This window comes from Elephas maximus, chromosome 1 (genome assembly GCF_024166365.1).
Source record: "Elephas maximus indicus isolate mEleMax1 chromosome 1, mEleMax1 primary haplotype, whole genome shotgun sequence".
In the NCBI taxonomy this organism is placed as follows: Eukaryota; Metazoa; Chordata; class Mammalia; order Proboscidea; family Elephantidae; genus Elephas; species Elephas maximus.
This window is the reverse complement of record NC_064819.1, coordinates 654,763-680,442: the sequence shown is the minus strand read 5'-3', so window position 1 is coordinate 680,442 and position 25,680 is coordinate 654,763. Positions and strand designations below refer to the sequence as shown.

Sequence of the window (25,680 nt, the reverse complement as noted above, 5' to 3'; positions counted from 1 at the left end):
AAGCAGTTTCAAGATATCAAGCCTGGGTAACAGGAAGAATAAAAGTGATTTATGAAGTATGATGTAAGGCACTCCTCTAAGCACTGTGTAGACATTATCTCATATAATCCTCAAATCAGCCTTATAAGTTAAATATTACTTTAAAAATAAAGACACTTAAATGCTAACAAGCGGCCATCTAAGATGCATCAATTGGTCTCAACCCACCTGGAGCAAAGGAGAATGAAGAACACCAAGGTCACATGACAACTAAGAGCCCAAGAGACAGAAAGGGCCACATGAACTAGAGACCTACATCATCCTGAGACCAGAAGAACTAGTTGGTGCCCGGCCACAATCGATGACTGCCCTGACAGGGAGCACAATAGAGAACCCCTGAGGGAGCAGGAGATCAGTGGGATGCAGACCCCAAATTCTTATAAAAAGACCATACGTAATGGTCTGACCGAGACTAGAGGAATCCCTGCGCCATGGTCCCCAGACCTTCTGTTGGCACAGGACAGAAACCATCCCCGAAGACAACTCATCAGACATGAAAGGAACTGGACAGTGGGTGGGAGAGAGATGCTGATGAAGAGCGAGCTACTTATATCAGGTGGACACTTGAGATTGTGTTGGCATCTCATGTCTGGAGGGGGGATGGGAGGATAGAGAGAGTGGGAAACTGGCAAAATTGTCACAAAAGGAGAGACTGGAAGGGCTGACTCATTAGGGGGAGAGCAAGTGGGAGTACGGAGTAAGATGTATGTAAACTTATATGTGACAGACTGACTTGATTTGTAAACGTTCACTTGAAGCTCAATAAAAGTTAATAAAAAAAAAAATGAAGACACCTGAGACTTAGAGAAAATTCAGATCTACAAGCTAATAAGCTCCTACGTTTACAGACTGAGACTCAGGAATCATTTACATTTTACAAGCCTGGAAACTGAGGCCCAGAGGGCAGGGAGCTCGCCTACAGTTATACAACTGGATGGTAGCAGAGCTGAAAGGAACCTCCGCAGTCTCAATATTCACGTGAAACTCTAAAGGGTGAGATAATTGGCGAAGGGGGTATAAATGAATAGTAATTCTAGATGGATGATATTTGAGGTAATGATATTTACTTCCAGATAGAAATCTCTTGGAAAGAGCATGACTAGACCTGGAGACAAGCATCCAGCTGCAGATCTAGGAGTTAACCTCCTCAAGGAGACAGTCTCTGCCTGGGAGGGAATGAGCTCTCCAAGAGAAAGAATGAAGAATGAGAAAAGGAAGAGGGCTGAGGACAAGCTCAGGCACCCACATTGTGAAGGAGAAGGCAGAAACAGCAAAAGAGACCAAAGCTATAGGAGTTGCCTTAGACCCAGAAAAGTACAGTGCAGGTGAAGTGAAGGGTGCAAATAAGACGGGATGGGAGAAAAGCCATTGGATTTCATGATAAGGAAATTGCTGGTGAATTTGGGAAGAACAGTTGATGCGCTCGGCTGATAACCAAAAGGTCTGCAGTTCAAATCCGCCTAGAGGTGCCTTGGAAGAAAAGACCTGGTAGCCTAATTCTGAAAAATCAGCCATTGAAAACCCTACAGAGCACAGTTCTATTCTGACACACGTGGATTCTCCATGAGTTGGAATCACCGGATGGCAACTGCTTTTTAAAGGAAGGGGAAGAACAATTTGGGACCAAAAGATATAAGTGGTTTAGGAATGAGCAGGAGGCATGGTCCAAATGTAGACCTTTCTTTCAAGTAATTTGCTAATGAAGGAAGAAAGAGAAAAATATCTAAGTGAAGTAGCAAGTAATTCTGATGAAAGACTGTCTTAAAAGAGAAGAGGTGAGCAATTTAAAGAAGCCTCAGTTGAGAAGAAGCTGAGGATGCTTGGAGAGAGATGGGGACAACTGAGGGTCCACAGAAGAAGCAGGAGGGGATCCTATGGAGAGCACAGGTGAAGAGGCCAGCCATGATAAGTTGGACAAATATCTGAGACTTGAAGGAGAGAAAAACAGAAAAGGGAATATGCAAAGAATGTCCAGGTACTGGGACTAAAGAAGATCCCTGAGTGGCAGAAATGGTTTGCACTTGACTATTAACCTAAAAGGAACCCTGGCGGCTTACTGGTTAAGAGCTACAGCTGCTAACCAATAGGTCAGCAGTTCGAATCCACCAGTCACTCTTTGGAAACCCCATGGGGCAGTTCTGCTGTCGTATGGGGTCGCTATGAGTCTGAATTGACTTGACTGCAACAGTTTTTTGTTTGTTTGCTTTGTTTTGTTTTTAATTAACCTAAGGGTTGGCAGTTCAAACCCACCCAGTCACATCATAGAAGAAAGGCCTGGTGATATGATCCACAAGACTATTGCCCTGAGATACTTTTCAAACTTTGAACCGAAACCAACCCCTGAGGTTATCTTGTAGCTAAATAACAAATTGGCTTCAAAAATCATGAATATCACCCAAAAGCACTGTGATTCTTTTTTAAAAATCACCTATATGAGATCCTGGTGGCTCAGTGGTTAAGCGTTGGGCTGCTAACCAAAATGTCAGCAGTTCGAACCCACCAGCCCATCCTTGGAAATTCTATGGGGCAGTTCTACTCTGTCCTATAGGGTCACAGTGAGTAGGAATTGACTAGAGAGCAACCGGCTTTTCTCTTTTATTATATGAGACCAAATGGTCCACAATTACTTTTAAATAAAGATAAGAATGTAACGGAACAGAGAAACTAGATAAATGGAAACAGAACAACCAGAATGGAAACAGAATGTTCCTGAATTGTGAAGAATGTAACCAAGGTCACTGAACAACTTGCTTAGAGATTGTTGAATGGGAGCCTAAACTGCTGTGTAAACCTTCACCAAAAACAAAATAAAATATTATTTTAAAAAAAGAAAGCCCTAAGGAGTAATTTTACTCTGTAGTACATGAGTCGCCATGAGTCAGAACCAACTCGATGGCATCAGATTCTTTGGTTTGGGACTACAGAGTTGCTATTATGTTTCCGCACCCAAGGACCGTGGTAGCTTAGAGCTTCTGAATGCTGTTTGCCTTGGATTTTCCCATGAGTCACTCTATACCAGGCAGCACTGCCCTGTGAAACCCGTCTGTCTGCCGGGACCATGTGATATCATAAGACATGGTCCTTTTTCTCCACTCAAGGGCAAACCAAATCCACAGAGTCACTTCTCAGCCCCAGGGCTCATATCTCCTCGCAGAAGGGCCACCTATGCAGACAGTAACAGGGTCAGGCAGGAGTCTGCAATGCTGGACTTATCAGATGAGTATCCCCAGAAGGTCTTAAGTGGTCACCTTTAAATCCCATTTCTAAGCATCCACCTACTTGTCACAGTTAGGTTTTTGCAGCATTTAAATTTTTTGCCCAAACCAAGGAAGGGTTTCTTTGTAAGGTGTTACTCAGGCCTCTCCACTCCCTGCTGGAGGAAATCAGCACAGAAAGCAGAACCCTGGAGCATGCTTAACTGATTCTCCATATCCAGAAAGAAAAAGACTTCAAGAAAGACAGAGAAGGTGTTCTTGTTTTGTTTTGTTTCGTTTTTCCCTTTACCTTTCCACCAAAGAACGTATAATTCCTTAGGGAGAAGGACAGGATCGATTAAGACCTTGCTCTTAAAGTGCTGGGACAAAACTAGGCCTCCATGCTCAACAGGATTCCCCAAGCTCTGCACATCAAAGTGGCCATTTCAAAAGACTTTTGATGTTTGCTGTGAGCCAGGTGGAATGCTGGCCTAGCCTCCATATCCTGTCTGCAAGCCCCTACTCAACGCCCTAAGCTGAGCCCGAGGTCCTGAACTTGACATCCTTTCAAAGGCTAGCAAGCGCAGAGTGGTGAGGCAGCCCATTCCAGGCACAGGCAATAAGGGGCTGCGGAGTCAGCAGAGTACTAACAACAGTAATAAAACCAACCAAAGGTTGGTCTGCTTCTTATCATCACCACGTGCCGCAATTCTTACTGATGTCAATGACAAAATGCTCCTCTCCACCAGGCACCACACCCTTAGTACCCCACTGTCCCCTCCCCAACTAGCTCCTTTTTCCTTTCTGGCATGTGTTTATTGTCCTCTTCTGAGTCCATCCAATCCCACAACTGTAACGCCTCCACCTCTGAGCCTCAGTCTGGGAACTCTAGACCCTTCGGACCGGAGATGAAGGGGTGGGGAGGAGGGGAAGTGAAGACAAATGATAAATATAGCTCCTGAGGAACTTGAGCTTCTCAATGAATCCAGAGAGTGATGGGTCAGCCCAGCTCTCCCAAAGGTGCCTTTCCCCCAGGCAGCAGTGTTTTCCACACAGTTTCCAGAAGGTACTCAGAATTTCTGAAACTATATGGTTCCTATCAATGGGCTCGGTAATTAGGCAGCGGCTGGTTATTGTAGATCGTCATCCCAGAAGTGCCATCAGAGCTGCTCCTGGTGAGGCTGAGATGGGGGAGCGGGGGCTCTCCCACCATTTTTTGTCTTTGGCACACCCCACTGCCTACCATGACTTGCCCTGTGGGCATTTCCTCCCACCTCTGCTGAGATGCAGAGTAAAATAAAAGTACTTCTCTGATTTAGGAAAAAAAAAAAAGTTTGAAAAATCTCCCTTGCAGCGTTAAAACACAAATTGACAATCCAGTTGAAAAAGAGCTTTGCACACAAATGTGAGAAAAGTCTTCCCTGAATTTTGTTCTGTGAACTTTCACGTCTTCTGAAAAACTGTTGAGGAAGAGACGGAAGGCCTTCCTCTACAGATTGTTCCTCGTGAGTTGAAGAGGTCAGATGACTGTATGAGAATGGAAGACTGCTCTTGGGTCTTGTGCTTTAGAATCCTGAATATTAAACCAAGGAAATCTGATGCATCATCCTTTGTTACAGATGTTGAGAGACAAATCAGTCAACTTTCAGGGTAGCACCGAGTAGCTGTGATAAGATACAGTATCACTCAACCTCAGTTTCAACATCCACAAGTGGGAGGCGATATGAAGCGGGAATATCAGTGCTGGCACCACTGCTGTCCTAGAGTGACGGAGGCGGTGCAGTATTCTTAGCAACTTCTCCCTACCTTAAAACTATGGACTGCCAAAAGAACAAATTAGTCTTAGAAGAAATACAACTAGAATGTTTCTTAGAAGCAAGGCTGACAAAACTTCGACTTCTTTACTTTGGACATGTCGTCAGGAAAGACCAATTGCTAGAAAAGGACATGATGTTCGGTAAAGTAGGGGGTCAGTGAAAATGAGAGAAACCCTCAAAGAGATGGATTGACACAACAGCCACAACAGACTCAAACGTACAAATGATCATGCACATGGCGCAGAGCTGGGCAACACTTCCTCTTCTACACGTGAAGTCACCATGGGCTGGGGTCAACTCAAGGGCAACCAACAATGACTACTACCTTAAAACCAGCCTACAGCCTCAAAAAATCCTCCATCCCACCTAAACTATGCCCTAAATAACCAAGTAAACATGGTGCCTACTCAAGAAACTCACATGTTGGAGGCTAGCGCACATCATAAACGTTTCCTTCAGGGACTATAGAGTCTTGAGTCAATAGGGCGAATAGGAGGCGAACGGCAAATGCAGCTCCTGAAGAAAATTCCCGGGACCCCCCTGCAGAGGCTCAGGCATGCCCCGTTCTTACTCTCACTCTGTGACTGAGTGTGTTACTGAGCCCAGTTCAACTGAAATCTTCGTGGAGGCTGGTTCACCCTCAAGAGTACGCCAGCTCAGAGAGTTCTCCTCTACCATCGCTACCACATACAACCACAAGCAACTTCCTTTTTTCTTATTTTGAAATTCAAATGATTGCCCACTGAAGAATGGTGTATTTATACATTGCAAAAACCCAAACCAAACCCATTGTTGTGGAGTCAATTGTGACTCGTAGTGACCCCACAGGACAGAGTAGAACAGCCCCATAAGGTTTCCAGGGCTGTAAATCTTATTTGCTTTCCTCTGGCTCCCGAGGGCTTCTTTTGCTGTTCTTTTTCTATTCTTTCGAGTTGTAGGGTTAATGTTTTCATTCTGGATCTTTTTTTCTTTTTGGACGTGTGCATTTATTGCTATAAGTTGACCTCCGAGCGCTGCTTTTGCTGTGTCCCAAAGGTTCTGGTAGGAAATGTTTTAATTCTCATCTGATTCTGTGAATTTCTTTATTCCATCCTTAATATCTTCAATAACCCAGTAGTTTTGGAGCAAGGTTTGTTCAGTTTCCATGAGTGTGATTATTTTTCCTTGCTTTTTCTGTTATTGATTTCTACTTTTATGGCTTTCTGGTCAGAAAAGATGCTTTGTAATATTTTGATGCTTTGGATCCTGTTAAGGCTTGCTCTATGACCTAATATGTGGTATATTCTAGAAAATGTTCCCTGCTCATTGCAAAAGAAAGTATACTTGGCTGCTTTTGGGTGCAGTGTTCTATATATATCTATGAATTCAAGTTGGTTGATTGTGGCATTTAGATCTTCCGTATCTTCACTGAGCTTCTTTCTGGATGTTCTGACTTTTACCGAAAGTGGCGTGCTGAAGTCTCCTACTATTATTATGGCGCTCTCTTTTCAGTCCTGTTGGAGTTTGTTTTATGTATTTTGGTGCCCTGTCTTTGGGTCCATACATGTTTATTACAGTTATGTCTTCTTGGTGTATTGCCCTTTAATCATTATATACTGTCCTTCCTTATCCTTTGTGGTGGATTTTACTTTAAAGTCTGTTTTATCAGAAATTAGTATTGCCACCCCTGCTCTTTTTTGATTGTTCTTTGCTTGATATATTTTTTTTCCACCCTTTGAGTTTTAGCTTGTTTGTGTCTTTAAGTCCAAGGTGTGCCTCTTATAGGCAAGCACATAGATGGATCGTATTTTTTTATCCATTCTGCCACCCTCTGTCTCTTTATTGGTGCATTCAGTCCATTTACATTCAGCGTAATTATTGATAAGTATGAGTTTAGTGGTGTCATTTTGATGTCTTGTGTGTGTGTGTTGTTGACAGTTTTTGTTCCACTTAATTTTCTGTGCTGAGTTATTTTTCATTACATATTTTCATTTCATCCTTTTCACTTTTGTTGAGTATTTGCTGAGTCTTTATGTTTTTCTTGTTTTTTACCTTGATGTGTAGGATTGTTAGTTTCCCTTGTGGTTACCTTAATATTTACTTCTGTTTTTCTAAGTTTAAACCAATCTTTTATTTCTCAATATCACTTTGACTTTCTCTCCATATGAAAGATCTATGACTACATTACTTAGTCCCTGTTTTTTGTTGTTGTTGTTGTTGTCATCTTTTACATATTGACATCTGTTTCCCTATTTTCAGTGTTTTAGCTTTGATTTATTTGTGACTTCACTATCCCGATTCATATCTGGTTGTTCTGTCCTGTGTTCTGGTCTTGGGTTGTTATCTGATGTTATTGATTTTCTAACCAGGGAACTCCCTTTAGAATTTCTTGTAATTCTGGTTTGGGTTTTGCAAATTCCCTAAACTTCTATTTATCTGGAAATGCCCTAATTTTGCCATCATATCTGAGAGACAGTTTTCCTGGATGTATAATTCTTGGCTGGCAATTTTTTTCCTTCAAGGTTTCATACATAGCATCCTATTGCCTTCTTGCCTGCATGGCTTCTGCTGAGTAGTCAGGGTTCAGTCTTTTTGACTCTCTTTTGCAGATGACTTTTCATTTATCCCTAGCTGCTCTTAAAATTCTCTCTTTATCTTTGGTTTTGGCAAGTTTGGGATCTACTTTGTGTGGGGTTCAATAAGCTTCTTGGATAGATATCTTCTCATCTTTCACAATATCAGCGAAGATTTCTGCCAACAAACCTTCAACAATTCTCTTTGTAATTTCTGTTATCTCCCCTTCTGGGACTCTAATCACTTATAGGTTATTCCTCTTGATAGTGTCCCACATAATTCTTAGGGTTTCTTCACTTTTTTTTTAAATTCTATCTGATTTTTCCTCAAATAATTTGGTGTCAAGTGCTTTATCTTCAATCTCACTAGTTCTGACTTCCATTTCTTCAATTCTACTCTGACTTCCTATTGAGTTGTCTAATTCTGAAATTTTATTGTCAGTCTTCTGGATTTCCGTGTGCTGTCTCTCTAAGGATTCTTGCAGCCTGTTAAATTTGCCACTATGCTTTTGAATAACCTTCTTAAGTTCCTCTGTTGCTTTGTCTCTGTGTTCCTTGGCTTGTTCTGCATTTTGCCTGATCTCCTTCTTGATCTCTTGAAGAGCTCTGTATGTTAAACTTTTGAATTCTACCTCTGGTAATTCCAAGAAGTTACCTTCCTCTGGAAAGTTTCTTTATTCTTTGTTTTGGAAGCTTGCTGAAGCAATCATGGTCTGCCTCTTTATGTGATTTGATATTGACTGTTGTCTCTGAGCTAACAATAACTTTTTATATTTATATATTTTATGTTTGCTTACTGTGTCCTAACTTCTTGCTTTGTTTTGTTTTTTTTTTTATATGCCCAAATAGGCTGGTTGTGTAAGCTAGTTTTATTATTGTTGTCTTTGAAGCTCTCAGGTCTTGTCACCAGGTAGTGATAGCTGTTACTAGGTATGCAATCCCAAGAATCCATTTACTTTTCTTGTGTGGATTCAGTTCAGGTGTCCAGGTCATTGGTCACTGAATGTGTGATGCAGGCTCTCACCACAATCCTAGATGGGCAGGGGTGATTGGAGTAGGCACAGGTAACTGACTGGAGTAAGGGGTCATGTGCTGAGCAAGTCAGGGGGCTAACAGCTGCCCCTGAGTATCTGGGTGGAAGGTATAACCCTGTTCCCTAGAGTGCGTGGGTGGGTGGGTTTTGCAGCCAGACTTGGGGCACCCAATGTTGTTGACTGTAAGGACTGGGAGGCACCACTTATTCTTGGACCCCTGTAGCAGGTGGCTAGGTACAGGGGGTGGAGCCACCAGTCCTCAGGCCCATGATGTGGGTAGGTGAGGACTCAGCTAATGGGCAGGGCAGTGTCGAATGTCACAAATCTGCCACTCTCCCCATAGCTATTGCAGTTGAAATTAGGCTTCAGGTGTATATCCTGTCATACTGTGCTAATGAGGGCCTACAGTGTTGAAATGGGCCCACACAGGTCTATGCAGGGGTGAAAGGCAAAGTCCATGAACCCCTTATGCCTGTGCCTAGGCAAAGGAGCTGTTTGTGCCCTGAGTTCCCAGCTTAGGAGAGCTGGCAGATTATTTTTTCCTGTTTGTTAATTTGTTCTCTCTCCAAAGCCAGGAGAATGGTTCAGGATGCATGATAGGTCCTACTACCAGCCAAGGGGATGCAGTAATCACTGAAGCCAGACCAGGACCCAGAGCAGAGCAGGGAGGGGGCAGGTAAATGGGAGAGAGGCACTTCCCAGAGGCGGGGAAGGGTTTTTTGATTCACGTGGTAGGTTAGACACTTGTACTTATCTTCTGCCGATGGAGTGTCGCTTCTCCCTGGTTCCAGAGGCTTGAGGCAATTCTCTACTGCACAGTTTCTCCCATTATGGAAAATGCATCCCAAGCACTACTGCTTGCCTCAGCCCATGCACACTGGCCAATCCAGCCTGCAGGGTGCTGGACAGTTCAGGTCTGGCAAATCCTTGCCACTTCTGAACTGTCTCTCCATCCCCCTGCTGCTCAGTCTGACTCCTCAACTTTATCTTTAATGTTCAGGGCTCCTAGATTGTCATATATAATTGATTTGCTTCGTTTTTTTTGGCTCTTTGTTGTAAAAAGGACCACAGGAAGCATCTGACTACTCTGCCATCTTGGCTCCACCTCTAATTTTAAAACTTTTTAAAGAAAAAAATCTCAAGCAAGCAGGCGTAGAAATATAAATAAAATACAAACTAGTGAAGTACATTAAAATTTTAAGAAACTTCTTCAAGATCCAGCTCTACTCCGAAGACCAGTGGGAGAGTTAGGAGTTACAAACCTGGTCTCAAGCCTTCTTCCAGAGATTATCAAAGAAACAAAATAAAAGAAAGAATCATTTCTATCTCCCACACATACAATATATTTCAAGACAATTTCAAATTGATGCTGTAAATAATGACACAGCAGTAAGTCCACCCTCCATTTCAGTGTAAATCATAAGCACTAAAGTTCTCAAAATATGTCAACTTACTCGTGTTTAAATCCTCTTACCTCCAATAAGACATAAGCTTATGATGATGATTATAATGAGACTGATGAAAATGGAGGCAATGACCATCCACAGTTTACACTTTCCCACCAAAGTCTTATTGCAGGAGCTCCAGGGGCTTTGTTTGATAGCCTAAAAAACAGGAAGTTCGTGAGACAGTCACTTGATTTCAACAAACATGTTTTAGTAACTGCTAGGAATCTCTGAGTGGCACAAATGGTTAACAGGCCCAGCTGCTAACCAAAAGCTTGGAGATTCAAGTCAACCCAGAAGCACCTCAGAAGAAAAGCCTACCAATCTACTTCTGAAAAATCGGCCATTGAAAACCCTATGGAGCACAGTTCTAGCCTGATACCTGTGGGGTTGCCATGATTCGGAGTTGATTCAACAGCAACTGTTTTTTTTTTTTTTTAAGATGGGTCAGGAATACATAAATGAAAGCAGCAGAAACCTGACCTCAGGGGGTTTATACTCTACTGGGGTCAAGTTTACAAATACATAGAAAGGGTAGAAGGCAATTTCACAAGGCCATTAGCAAGAAAATGTTCTGGGGGCTCTGAGCTGGGGAGGTGAAGAAAGCTTTCAAGGAGGACAGGCAGGATTTTGAAGGATGGATGGAGAAAGGCATTCCAAATGAGGGAAAGAACACTCACAGTGTGACCCATAACAGGACGAGCAGGCAGTCTAGTCTGAATGAAATGTGGGTTTCAGAGGGGGGTGACAAGAGCAAAGATTAGAGACAGTGAACACTTGGAGCATATCTGAGTGGGTTTTGAGCTCTGCCTAAGGAATTTGGACTTAATTTGGTATGTACTGAGGAGCTGTTGAAGGGTTTGGATCACAAAAGTTGAGTTTAAGATTAGTAAGAAAAATGATGTGTAGTTTAGATTGGACACACCAACAGAAGGCTAAGAGACTCCTGTGGTGGCCCAGACTCTGTCTACAAAGTCCTGGAAGGGAAAGGAGGCATTAGGACATCAGCTGCAGCGGGTGTGGTGAGGCAGAATGCAATGTCAAAGAAAATGATTAAAATCTGCTATGGTTTACTGAGCACCAACACCATTTTACTTAATCCTAACAGCCCTTCAAGTCAGGTATCCCCTCATTTCAGACAGGTGGTTCAGATTGATCAGGCAGGACTGATCCCTGCAGTATGACTCCCTGTGTCTCAGGCTCCCAGCATCACAGTGTAGACTCCAGGGTATGAGCATGCCTGGCTGTCATGGGGGCACCCACTCTCAGCCTCCATGGGCCCCTAAAAGGCCCATGATGCTCCTCCTACCTCCCACTGCAGCATTAGATAATCCCTGCCTGGAGACCAGGATGGGGAGACGTTTGCTTGTTCACCTCAGATATGTCGTGAGTAAAGAACAATTGCTAGAAAAGGACACCCTGTTTGGCAGAGGGTCAGGGAAAATGAGGGAAACCCTCAATGAGATGGCTTAACACAATAGCCACAACAATGGACTCAAACATACCAAAGACCATGAAAATGGCACAGGACCAGGTAACGTTTTGCTCTGTTTTACATAACGTCACCATGAGCTAGAGCCGATTTGACAGCAACCAACAACGAGATGGTGACCACAGGAAATGGTGTGACATGTGTTTCTGCATCTGACACACTGGGATTCCAATCCTAGATACACCACTTACAGGCCCTGTGACTTTAAGCAACTACTGAAACTTGGCGGCCACAATGTCCTCAACTATCACACATATAAATAACCAGTCTAGCTCACAGGGCGGCTGCTAAAACTAACGTCCACGAAGCAGCTGCTGAACAAATACTAGGAACTCAACAGGCCACAAATGGGAGCAACCAATACTCAGTTATTACTTCATGGTTCCCCTTCCCCGCAGAGCAACAGCCCTCACTTAGTGAGGCTCGCTTCTAGATCAACACCAGTTTTCCCTGCCAACTTTATTTTGGTGGCTGCCATCAGAAAAGGAGACCATTAGCCCACATTAGGACAACACTTAAAACTTTCTAAGTTAGAGGCTCCCAAGCTTAGCTGCAAGAGACATTGGTGGTTCAGTGGTAGACTTCTCGCCTTCCATGATGGAAACCTGGGTCCAAAAGCACCTCACACATAGTCTTCGTTGTCTGTCAATGAAGGCTTGCATGTTGCTATGATTCTGATCAGGTTTCAGAGGAGCTTCCAGACTAAAGCAGACTAGGGAGAAAGGCCTGGCAATCTACTGAAAATCAGCCCTTAAAAACCCTCTGGTTCACAACGGTCCTATCTGCAACATGATCATGGGGGTGGCACAGGACAGGGCAGCATCTTCATTCTGTTGCACATAGGGTCACTATGAGTCGGGGGGCCGACTCGAGGCAGCTTACAACGAGAATGCTGGCTGCATATCAGAATCACCTGGGAAGGATTTTAAACTACAGATGCCTAGGCCCCACTGGGACCTAGTGGACCAGATCATAGGGGACTTAGGGAGAGGCCCTGGTTCGTATTTTCGAACTCCCAAAAGGAAATCAATTGCTTCACCAGGGTTGAGGTCTCTGGTCTGAAGCCTACGCATCCTTCAGGAACCAGATCAAATCTCACTGTTTTCAAGGCTTCCCCTACCACCTTGGCCACAGAGAGATCTCGCAGTACGTGAATTACCCACACAGCTCATACGCCGCTGCCACTGACTGCCTTGTCTAGTTTCAGGTTCAAGTATAGATACTGACCTTATCTTCCCAGGTAAACTGAAACCACATAGAGGGAGGGTTGAGTTCTCAGACTTCCCTGTTACACCCCTCAGTTGTGCCTCATATAGGCCAGTGGCATGTAATAAATGTGTGTTCCTTAGTTATAAAGGGCTCTACAAGTTTTAAGACTGTGTTTTGAGAACTTCTAGAGTGAAGGTCAAATCTTGGAGCCCCTGAGTACACTACACTCTGACTCTTGGTCCCAGCCTGTCACAGGTGTGAGGGGACCAGCAAAGGCCTGGGGATATCTGGACAGAGGAAAGCCTTCTTGAGGTTAGTGTGTTTCCGGATTCCAGGGATAGAGCCACTTCTCAGCCCCACCTGAAGACTACAGAACTGGCCTAAAGCCAAGGGCTTAAAAGTCACAAGACAGAAAAAAAAAAGTCCTAGTACAAAGAACCTTTAGCTTTTCAGGAGGCAAAAACATATCTCTACCTTACCCCTACCTACCCATTTACAGAGCGCCTGAGATCCAAATGACTCAGTGTCATTTTCAGTCTTTATACAAGTGACAAGTGGAACCATAAAGATTAGTACAAAGAGAAACAATCTGGAATCTCAAATGAACCACTGAGTGAGTCTCAATGCACCCCTCAGCCCCCTGTGCCTTCACCTACATTGTCCCTTAGAGAGTCTAAACCAGGACTCTTGTTGTTGGAGACGACCATTACTCCACAGCTTCCTGGAGAAACTGCTCAGAATTACATAGCCTTCATCCTTAGGACTACCAACCATCTGTCAGTTTGTAGCACTACGGTGGTTTGTCATGCTGAAAGCCATGCCACCAGGATTTCAAATGCTAGTGAGGTCACCCATGGTGGACAGGTTTCAGTGGAGCTTCTAGATCCAAACTAGGAAAAAAGGTCCGGTGATCTACTTCCAAAAATTAGTCAATGAAAACCCTATGGATCACAACGGAATATTGTCCATGATAGTGCTGGAAGATGAGCCCCCTAGGTTGGAAGGCACTCAAAATACACAGTGGCCACAACAATAGATTCCAGCATATACCAACGATTGTCAAAATGGCGCAGGGCCAGGCAACATTTCATTCTGTTGTACTTGGGGTTGCCATGAGTCGGAGCAGACTCGATGGCACCTAACAACAACATCTGTAGGAAATCCCTCTTCTTATTCTGCCCAAAGCTGCCATTCTACAGCCTGGTCCCCTTGATTGTACTATCCTCAGCCAAGATAGAGACCATCGACCATTATCCTTTGAATAAGTAATCTTCACAGACTTTAAGGTATTACAAAATGGCCTTCGGCCACTCTCAACCAAACAATAGAGTATTGGGCTTCTCAGCTGTCTGCACATCAGGTTCAACTGATGAATTCCTATTTTTTAGAAATTCCCTGAAGGTCCCAATATGCTCTGAGTGGAGAGCCTCTGATACACTGTAGTAGGTTTGTGCTCAGCCTTCCTCAAAACTGCATCACATACAGGAGAGGTCAGCACAACTGGACTAAACCAAAAGCAAAGAAGTTTCCTGAATAAACTGAATGATTCGAAGGCCAGTGGACATCTAAGTCAATTCACATAATAAAATCTACTAAGAAAACATTCTGCATCCCACTTTGGAGAGTGGCATCTGGGGTCTTAAACACTAGCAAGCGGCCATCTAAGATGCATCAGTTGGTCTCAATCCACCTGGAGCAAAGGAGAATGAAGAACACCAAGGACACAGGTAATTAGGAGCCCAAGAGACAGAAAGGGCCACATAAACCAGAGGCTCCATCAGCCTGAGACCAGAAGAACTAGATGGTGCCTGGCTACAACCGACGACTGCGCAGACAGGGAACACAACAGAGAACCCCTGAAGGAACAGGAGAGCAGTGAGATGCAGACCCTAAATTCTTGTAAAAAGACCAGATTTAATGATCTGACTGAGACTAGAAGGATCCCAGAGTTCATGGTCCCCAGACCTTCAGTTAGCCCAAAACAGGAACCATTCCCAAAGCCAACTCTTCAGACAGGGATTGGACTAGATGATAGGATAGAAAATGATACTGGTGAGGAGTGTGCTTCTTGGCTCAAGTAGACACATGAGACTATGTGGGCAGCTCCTGTCTGGAGGGAAGATGAGAGGGCAGAGGGGGTCAGAAGCTGGTTGAATGGACATGAAAATAGAGAATGGAGAAGAGTGTGCTGTCTTATTAGGGGGAGAGCAACTGGGAGTATATAACAAGGTATATATAAATTTTTGTATGAGAGACTGACTTGATTTGTAAACTTTCACTTAAAGCACAATAAAAATTAAAAAAAAAAAAAAAACTGCATCACAAAGTCACACTGCTTCCATCAGTGCTTCTTCATTCGCTTGCCCAAATTCCAGTTCAGGAGGGGAGGCCACTGGGAGATTCTTCTGTCAGGTGCCTTTCAGAGATTTCTGCAAACTGTCTCTGACAGTCTATGATTGCATTACATGCTCAAGAGTTTTTATGGCTTTCCTTTGGACATCCACCTGTTAAGGATCTAAATCCATGACACGGGATCCTGCAAGAATGGTAAGACTGCCTCTTGGATCCAAAAAATTATTCCTCTTTTTGGCTCAATAAGGAGCAGATATTATATGTTGTTGTTAGCTGCCATCAAGTCAGACCCCGACTCATAGCGAACTCCTGGACAGTAGAACAAAAACGCTGCCCAGTCCTCCACCAGCCCCTTGATCAGTTGCAGACTGGACTATTGTGATTCGTAGAGTTTTCATTGACTGATTTTCAGAAATTGATCACCAGGCCTTTCTTCCTCATCTGTCTTATCCTGGAAGTTCTGCCGAAATCAGTTCAGTGTTATAGCAACACACAAGCCACCACTGACAGACAGGTAGTATAGATCAGGGGAAAGTTTCTAAGCATTTAGGAAAATCTGTATTTTATAATCTTCACTGTGGGATTTAATGTACTTCTTGTTTGATCCAAACATAAACCAAACCAAACCCATTGCCATCAAGTTGATTCCGACTCATAGCAACCCTATAGGTCAGAGTAGAACTGCCCCATAGAGTTTCCAAGGAGCACCTGGCAGACTTGAACTGCTGACCTTTTGGTTAGCAGCTGTAGCATTTAGCCACTACACCACCAAGGTTTCCCCAAACACAGAAGAATCAGTTTATTCTCATCCTAAAGCCTACCATCTGTCCAAAGTATAGCAGTGTGGCTAGTTTTTACCTAACCCATTCATTCCAATAACGCTTATCTGCCTCAAAACTATCACTTTACTGATTTATTATTACTCCAATTATGCTGCCATCACTTAAAATACTTTTTCAATTTCAATTAGGAAGCTGAGGTCAAATCCTGTGTAATAAGCTGTAAAGAAAAAACCAGTCTTACTCTGCTCCCTATCATTTTTCACTTCTGACCCAATGATACGGCCATGTTTACCAAAATGGCAGGCAAACTGGGGTTAAGCGGCTTACTATATATTCCTTTTCCCCAACCCCCGAACCCAGATCAAGAAAGGATAGATATTCTTTCCACTGCCTCTGTATAATCCTCCCAGCCCAGCCTTCCAAAGAGAAAGGTACACACAATAAAGGATGTTCCCTTCCCAGTGAGGCCACAAGTCTTCCCCATCCCTCATCCATCTACCCGTCCGCCAATCCACCTGCAGCCCCCTCATCATTACAGATGTGCTGCCTGACCCTTCATATTTCACTTAAATTACCTAATTATAAATTACTTAGCTTTTGCCGTCCAGTTGGTTCTGACTCATAGCGACCCTATGTACAAAAGGATGAAACACCGCCTGGTCCTACACCATCCTCACAATCTTTGCTATGTCTGAGCCCATTGTTGAAGCCACTGTGTCAATCCATTTCGTTGAGGTTCTTCCTCTTTTTTGCTAACCCTCTACTTTATCAAGCATGATGTCCTTCTCCAAGGACTGGTCCCTCCTGATAACATGTCCAAAGTATGTGAGATGAAGTCTCACCATTCCCCATTCTAAAGAGCATTCTGGCCCTACTTCTTCCAAGACCGATTGTTTGTTTGCCTGGCAGTCTATGGTATATTCAATATTCTTCACCAATACCAACACATTAGTAATATATAATTTCAGTAGTTATAAGTATAAATTATACATAAATTATATTTCTATGTCTAAATATTACATATATTTTATATATTTAGATATACATATATAATAAATCAACATAAATATCATAAATTGAGGTCTAAAAAAAATCTAGGTTCAAACCACAGATCCACTACTATATAAACTTGAGTATGTTAGGCAGCCCGTCTGAGTCTCAGTTTCTTCATCTCTCAATTCAGAACACCGACACATTCCTCTTAAGTTTGTTGTAATAATTAAATGAATTTATGTATCATAGTGTTTGGCACAAGATAAGTTCAAAACACACGATTAATAAAAACACATGTACTTAAGCTACATTTCAAAATCAGAAATCTTCATACAGACTTTAAGGAGACCTACACACAAAACTCTTAAGTATCTAAGCCCTGTGCTTTTCCAGCCAACACTTCCAGTGGCCCTACACTAACTGACTTTTCAAGTTGACGTACACTTCAACTTATTCTATATAACCAGAGAATGACTAGAATATTTGGTAAAGGTGGTTTTTTGTTTGTTTGTTTCTCTTTCTCTCTTTCTTAGGTTTTTCCTGTTAAAGCATTTCTGGAATGTTCTGCATGAGCTCATGTAGCCCCTGACCTTCACTGTGTTCCAGTCGCTCACCACAGCTTTCCTATTCAGTGACCTACAATGCTAACTCACAAGGAAGTCAAGGCTACCTGTGTATACATGACTGACGAGGAAGTAATTAGATCATGAAGGAGCAACTGCCACTGGGTAGGTGCCAAACTATTATAACACCTGGTATGATTAGCGCTTTCTACTCTGAACCCATTTTCACAACGGCATTCCCAGTCCTCAGAGAATCCAAGTGGCCACATTACATTAGCATTTGACAGCTGGGAAAATACAGAAGTTTGACCCTTGTTCTCAGGCACACACCTTTTAATAGTGAAGCTTTCACTGTTATTGTTGTTGTTAGGTCCCTTGAGTCTCTTCTGACTCATAGCAACCGTGTGTACAACAGACCAAAACACTGCCCAGTCCTGTGCCATCCTCACGATCATTGCTGTTTGAGCCCATTCTTGCAGCCATTGTGTCAATCCATCTCATTGAGAGTCTTCCTCTTTTTCACTGACCCTCTACTTTACCAAACCTGATGTCTTTCTCCAAGGACTAGTCCCTCCTGATAATATGTCCAAAGTACCTAAGACGAGGTCTCACCATCCTCTGTTCTAAGGAGCATTATGGCTGCACTTCTTCTAAGACAGACTTGTCCATTCTTCTGGCAGTCCATGGTATATTCCATATTCTTCACCAGCATCATAATTCAAAGACATCAATTCTTTGATCTTCTTTATTCATTGCCCAATTTTTGCATGCATATGAGGCTACTGAAATACCATGGCTTAGGTCAAGTGAACCTTAGTCCCCAAGGTAATATTCCTGCTTTTAACACTCTAAAGAGGTCTTTTGCACCAGATTTGCCCAACTCAATGCATTTGATTTATTGGTTATTGCTTCCATAGGCATTGATTATGGATTCAAGTAATATGAAATCCTTGCCAACTTCAATCTTTTCTCCGTTTACCATGATGTTGCTTGCTGGTCCATTTGTGAGGATTTTTGTTTTCTTTATGTTGAGGTATAATCCATACTGAAGGCTGTAGTCTTTGATCTTCATCAGTAAGTACTTCAAGTCCTCTTCACTTTCAGCAAGCAAGGTTGTGTCCTCTGCATAACGTGCATTGTTAACAAGTTTTCTTCCAATCCTGATGCCACATCCTTCTTCATACAGTTTGCCTTCTTGGATTATTTGTTCAGTACACAGGCTGAATAAGTATGGTGAAAGGATACAAACCTGACACACACCTTTTCTGATTTTAAACCAAACAGTAACCTCTTGTTCTGTTCGAACAGCTGCCTCTTGGTCTATGTATAGGTTCCTCTTGAGCACAATTTAGTGTTCTGGGATTCCCATTCTTTGCAATGTTATGCATAATTTGTTATGATCCACACAGTCAAATGCCTTTCATAGTCAAGAAAACACAGGTAAACATCTTTCTGGTATTCTCCACTTTCAGCCAAGATCCATCTGACATCAGCAATGATATCCCTCGTTCCACGCCCTCCACGTCCTCCTCTGAATCCAGCTTGGATCTCTGGCAGCTCCCTGTGGATGTACTGCTGTAACTGTCCTTGAACTATCTAACCTCAGGAAAATTTTACTTGTGTGTGACATCAACAGAACTCAGATATCTGGATTCAGATCCGAACCATAGAGTCTTTAGGGTGTTCTGGTTCTTCCTACCATGTGTTCCCATAGTCCCATTCTTAGACACTGCACTTGAGTATCAATGCCACAGTTGTAACCACTTGCAACTTTCATTCTTTTTTTGTATTCATATTTCATTCAAATATCAAGGTACCAGATTGCTCGCAGGGTACCTATAAAAAAGATTTATACTATTTCCGGGAATCAGTGCTTAGCAAAAGCAATGCTTCCAATTTTTGAACATCCCACTTATCTCTGAAATCAACACTTGAGCAACCAAAGGGGTGGACCTAGAAAGATCAGGTTGGTACCACATATGTGGTTCCCTGTACACAGTCTGAGGGGAACCCTGGTGGTGCAGTGGTTAAGCAATTGGCTGCTAAATCGAAATGTCAGTAGCTCAAACCTAGATGTGACAGTCTGCTTCTGTAAAGATTACAGCCTTGGAAATCCTATGGGACAGTTCTACTCTGCCCTACAGGGTCACTATGAGTCAGAATCAACTCGATGGCAATGAGTTGGTTTTGGTTTGGTACACAGTCCACCTCAAGCCAATTTTAGGGGTTAACGAGAAGGTGAATGGAATAAAATTCAAAGTTCCCACTGCTTTACAAGCATTTGGTGAGATGAATAACATTCCTGTCACTGCTAGGGTTGAATCAGAGAAAGAGCTCACCAGGGACTCCCTTAGGCTTTGAGAAGAGGCGAAAGCACATGAGTCTTGTTCTTTGGGACAAATATTTTGAAATCACTTCCCTTCAACTAAAGTTCAGCTCAAGTTCACCATCACAGGTCCTCCACTGCCAGCCCTAGATGGTCTTGTTCTTGCTGACTCCATCCACTCTGCCCTCCTGTGAAGTCAAGAAGCTGGGCTGGGAGAAGGTAGGAAGTGTGGCATAGGTGGAGGATGGGGCGGGGAAGAAGCAGAGTGGGTGAAAGTGCAAGGCAGTAAGGGAAGAAGGAGACAGAAGGGATTCCCAAGAAGAGGGGAAGATTCAACCTGTCACCTAGTTCTCCCTGCTTGAAAAACCAAATTAAGTTAAAAGTTACATAACCTTTTAAAAGTCACCGCTGCCTCTGGGAACTCAAGAAAAGAGCAGCCACAGGTCACATCGGATTCCTGAAGTGCCCCAGGGATCAGAGGGGTCTTCAGCGAGCTCCGGAGAGACGCACTCCTTCCCTGCGCCCCATTTAGAAGGTGCCAACGGGCACCACCCTCTCGGGGTTTCTTGTGCCCGCAGAGCTGGCTGGAAACCCGAAACTGTCAATGCCAAGCCGGGCACCTGGCCGGGATCCTGAGAGCGCGCTCGAATAACGCCGCCTGAGCGTTAAAGCCAGCGCCACCGAGGAGACCTTACCTGAGCCCCGCTGAGCTCCTTGGCAGAAGCAGGGATGACCTGGATATCTCCATTTAGAGGCGCCTGCTCGTCCGGCTGCTCCTCCAGCACCGAGAGCTCCAGCTGACCTCCTGACGATGGGGACGTGGCCCCTTCCATGGACGGGCCGAGGAGAGCCCAGAGACCGCGCCGGGAGGCAGGACCCACACACCTGAGGGTGCGGAGTCCAGGGTGCCTCCGTGGCTCACACTCCACCCACCGGGCGTGGCTGCGCTGCTGGGAAGACCTCCGCGGGCGGGCGGGAGGGCGCCCAGGCCTCGGGAGGCGCCCCTCCCTCGTGCAAGCCGGGTAGAGCAGCTGTGGCCGCCCCGCCGTGGGCTCCGCAGCAGAGGCAGGTGGTTTTTCTGGTTTGTTCAGGGCTCTGCCTGCTATGCCTTTCCCTGTTGGTGCAGGTGCATGCAAACCAGGAGCTCAGCTTAGGGCCTGGTCGGGTGTTGGCATGCGATAAGGACAGGCCTCCGGCAGCACCGTCCCACGGAAGAAAGTTTGCATTCCACCCGGGAGCTATCTGTTGCCAGATCTTGCCCCAGCGCTCCCTACCTAGCAAAAGTCCATTCATTTAATCAACAAAATAGCTATGAAGCCTCTGCTATGTGCCAGGCCCTGTGCTAAATTAAGAACATATGAAGATGAATAACACACACGAAGGTACTGCCTCCTCTTAGTAATTACAGAGTCAGGCACCCCAGCCCCAGTTGCCCTCCAGTCTGCTCTTACTCGTGGCCACCAGAGCCGTGTTCCATAGTGTTCTCAAAGACTGGTTTTTCCAAAGTCACCAATCTTTCTCCCAAGATACCTCTGGGTAGACTCCAACCTCCACCCTTCCAGTCCCTCTCTTTAGTGAGCAGCAGAGCTGGTTAACTATTTGTACCACCCAGGGACTCAGCTCAAGCATAGCCACTGTATCAAGTATTATGAGAACAGCAGGCTCTGGCTACAGGCTGCCTGGGCTAACCCCACTCAGCAGGTTTCTAACTGTGAGATCTGTGTCTCCCTGGTCTGTGCCAGATTTCTCTTCGGGCAAGCTGGCACAATGGTAGTACCCACCTCCTGGGGTTGTTGCTAGGAGTAAGAGCTGATGTAAGTAAAGCACTGAGAATAGTGAATGCCTGTCTGGCTATTATTATTTACCTTTGAATGGTCACAGGCCTCACCCATCTTATTAAAAAAAAAAAAAAAAAAGCACACACACACACAATCTCCTTGACACTCCATGCATAGATCAGAACTTCTGGTTTAGTGGGCCTAGAATTATTATGTTTGCTAAGCACAATATATGCTAACCCAAAAGCCCCACCTCTGAAGCTCCTGTTCAGAGCAAACTTGCTCCCTCCTTACCACCCTCCAGGTGCTTGAGCACATCACCCCCTATAAACAGACGCACGCACACACACACAGCAGATTCTGAGTCTAGTCTGGGGCATGGACAGGAAACATACAAAGAAGCTCTACTTTGAAAGATGTTGACTTGGGTCCAAAAGTCTGGCACCTTCTATGCCTATCATTCAGACACTTTGCTTAGATTCCTTACATCGTTCATCCTTCTCTAGTCTCGTGTCTGAGGAGCCCTGGTGATGCAGTGGTTAAGCACTTGGCTGCTAATGGAGAGACTGGCCCTTTGAACCCACCCAGCAGCCCTGCAGGAGAAAGACCTGGCAACCTGCTCCCATAAAGATTGCAGCCAAGAAAATTCTATGGGGCAGTTTTACCCTGTCACATGGGCTTACTCACTACGAGTTGGAATCAACCTGGTGGCATCCAACACCAGTCTCATGTCTGCATTTGGACTCCAACTACCTGCTGAATGGGGTTGTAGTAACTGCGGCTGTTCGGCTGCTGGCCTGCACTGGCCGGCTCTGCCTGCGCTGCTCTGACCGCTGGTCTAACGGCAGGGTGCATTCTCAGCTGGGATATTTGAAGAGGCTTTTTACTGAAGGAGCCAAGGTTACGGGAACCAACAAGGGGTGCTGAGACACCCAGGGACCAGCAACGGCAAGAAGCCATCAGCACCCCTAGGCTTGAAAGGGACTGGAGCCTGGTTAAGAGCCTCCAGACAGGATCTGTCATCACAGAAGGATGACGCCATGGAACCGTGGCCACGCAGGGAGAGAGCGCCGTGCCCTGACCTCCCTCCTCCCACCTGCCATGCCAGTCTCCTGCCAGTGACTCCCATGGGCTCTGATGATGTAGGACAGGAGGTTGTCTCAGTCACCTAGTGATGCTATAACAGAAATACCACAGGTGGACAGCTTTAACCAAGGGAAGTTTATTCTCTCACAGTCTAGTAGGCTACAGGTCCAAATTCAGGGAGTCAGCTCCAGGGAAAGGCTTTCTCTCTCTGTCAGCTCTGGAAGAAGGTCCTTCTCGTCAGTCTCCCCTTGGTCTGGGAGCATCTCAGCACAGGAACCTCAGGTCCAAAGGACGTGCTCTGCTCCCGGCACTGCTTCTTGGTGGTTTGAGGTCCCCAACTTTCTGCTTGCTTCCCTTTCCTTTTATCTCTTATAAAAGGGACCTTTTAAGAGATAAAAGGTGGTACAGGCCACACCCCAGGGAAACTCCCTTTACCTTGGATCAGGGAGGTGACCTGAGTAAGGGTGGTGTTACAATCCCACCCTGATCCTCTCAACACAAAATCACCATCATAAAATGGAGGACAACCACACAATACTAGGAATCATGGGCTAACCAAGTTGATACACATATTTTTGGGGGGGACATAATTCAATCCATGACAGAGGTCATGCTCCCAGGGCTCAGAGCAGAGACTGAAAGTGGGGTGCAAAGAGAGAGGAATCTGTACACATAACTTCCCCTGTAATCACTAGTATAGTCATCCCTCCTTCCTTTCTCAGAGCTTCGATGTTAACAGACCCCTCTGGTCTGACCAGGCTCCTGTCCTGGCTTGCTCTGACCTATCCCATTCCAGTGCCACTCCTAATTTTTTGTATATAATGTTTCCTCTACTTGGAGTGTTTTTCCTCCCATAAGTAGGATTCAACTCGAAGACAAATTGTTTGGTTAGTTTTTGGTAGCCATTTTCCTGAATTCTTAGGGACCTATTCAGAAGAAAACCAACCAAACCAAGCCTGTTGTGGTCGAGTCGATTCCAACTTATAGCAGCCCTATAGGACAGAGTAGAACTGCCCCATAAGGTTTCCAAGCAGTGCCTCGTAGATCTGAACTGCTGACATTTTGGTTAGCAGCCACTATACCACCAAGATTTCCTATTCAGAGAAGTATCAATATATTTTATCTTTAATCTAAGATATTTAATATAAGATATTTTATCTTTAAAAGAAAACAGTCTTTTAGCAAATTAAAATATGTTCTATGAACTGGAAAATATTCACTCTCTCTGAGAAATCATATCCAGATTTCAGTCCTTCTATCTGATCGTAGGGATGATGCCTCTTCCTCTCTCCTTTTGCTTTGCGTTAAGATTTTCTGAGGTCCTTTTTTATGAAAACCATTTTTATTATTCTGGACCCTACTTAAAAGAGAGTATTGCTGTCCCTCCTTTGACTTTGTCCCAGGGACAACAAAAAGTATCATTCTTCTCTATTCTGCTGTTTTTACCTATTAGATGGTATTAATAAATCTGCCCTCTGTTAATGAAGATAAATGATAACTCTGAGATCAAGTGTGAAATGAAACCCTCTAAATCAAGATAAACTAAACCAAAAACTATGTACTGAGTATGTACTATAGGTTTAAAACTAGGCTAAGTATTACAAAGCCTTTAGAATAAAAGAAAGTCTTAGCCACTGGGAGTTTTATAAAAGAACCAATAGCTAAGAGAAAATATTTCCAAAAAATTCACTTTCATAGCTGTGATGCTTAGTGTGATGTGTCAACTTGGCTAGGCCATGTTTCTCAGTAATTGGCAGACACTGTGTAATCATCCTCCATTTTGTGATCTGATGTGAGCAGCCAATCAGCTAGAAGTGGAGTTGCCTTGGGGGTGTGGCCTGCATCCAGTATATAAATGGATGTTCTGGCAATGTTTGCTCTCTCAGCCCTGCAATCTTCTCAGCATTTGACCTTCGGTTCTTGGGACATAAGTCTACAGAGGCCTCAAGCCTGTCACCTGACCTGCAGGTTTTGAGTTCATCAGCCCCTGCAGCCCTGTGAACCAGCAGAGGTCATCAGACTGGTGTCTTCTGAACCACGGATTTGAGACTTGCCAGCCCCAACAACTGCATGAGCCATTTCCTTTAAATAAATTGCTCTCTCTCTATATATACATATGCTTCACTGGTTTTGCTCCTCTTAGAGAACCCAGACTAGGACAATAACTATAATGAAAAATTCCCTTGCTTTTCAACTGCTGGCCAGTATTACCACAATTTCCTTGAATCCCATACTCATACTTTCAGTCCAAACTACCAAGATGCTTCATTCTATAATCTGAGTGAAGGTTGTTAACCAATGGTTTTGTTTGTTGGTAAATTGGTTTCCCTGTATACAAGACTACCACATGCCAAGCTGAAGATATTACATAACCTAATAAGGTTAGGGATCCAATCTGCAACCGGCCACGGGGATGGCACAAGACCGGGCAGCATTCTGTTCTGTTGTACATGAGGTCACCATGAGTCTGGAGCCGAGTGGAAGGCAACCAACAACAACAACAACATGATTAGGTAAACTTGGATTTAAAAGCAGGAATATAGGTACTTCCTCTAGCAGCGACTGAGTTTTATTTGCATTTGTAAAGGGAATATTTTTGCACACTTAACTTCAAGAGAAAGCTAGAGATCAGGGCTTTTTTTTCTAACAGAATTTTTTATTTCAGTAAATCAAATTTGCTTAAATCCTTACCAATATCTGTACCTTGTACCTTGTATGGGCACCTAAAATAAAGTAAGCGTTTCATTCATTTCCCATCTTATTTTAGAAGCTCGGTTCATGATGGTGCTTTAGGTTTCTTCCATCCCTGACCCTATAGCTTTTTGATACTTAAGAATGAAGATACTGATATCCCAAGACAATTTTTAATGGAATAAAATACATATTAATCTGCGTATATTTCAATAAATACAGAATGTGGGCAACCTGACATTTCCAGAATTAAGTGACTCATTTTATTTGATAATTATTGCATTCTTATTCAAGAATCTGTCACATGAACCATAGCCAAAAATCCAA

At 44.0% G+C, this 25,680-nt stretch overlaps 1 protein-coding gene across 1 annotated transcript in view; it reads right to left on the bottom strand.

The window, feature by feature from the left end:
* C1H3orf52 (chromosome 1 C3orf52 homolog) overlaps positions 1-21,690 on the bottom strand; it is a 48,136-nt gene extending 26,446 nt beyond the window's left edge. The window contains exons 1-3 of the mRNA XM_049852883.1: positions 21,687-21,690; positions 20,494-20,912; positions 10,111-10,240 (exon numbers count right to left, since the gene is read on the bottom strand). Coding sequence (XP_049708840.1) covers positions 10,111-10,240; positions 20,494-20,912; positions 21,687-21,690 — 553 coding nt within the window. The remainder of the gene's footprint in view (positions 1-10,110; positions 10,241-20,493; positions 20,913-21,686) is intronic.
* Positions 21,691-25,680: the final 3,990 nt, after the last annotated feature.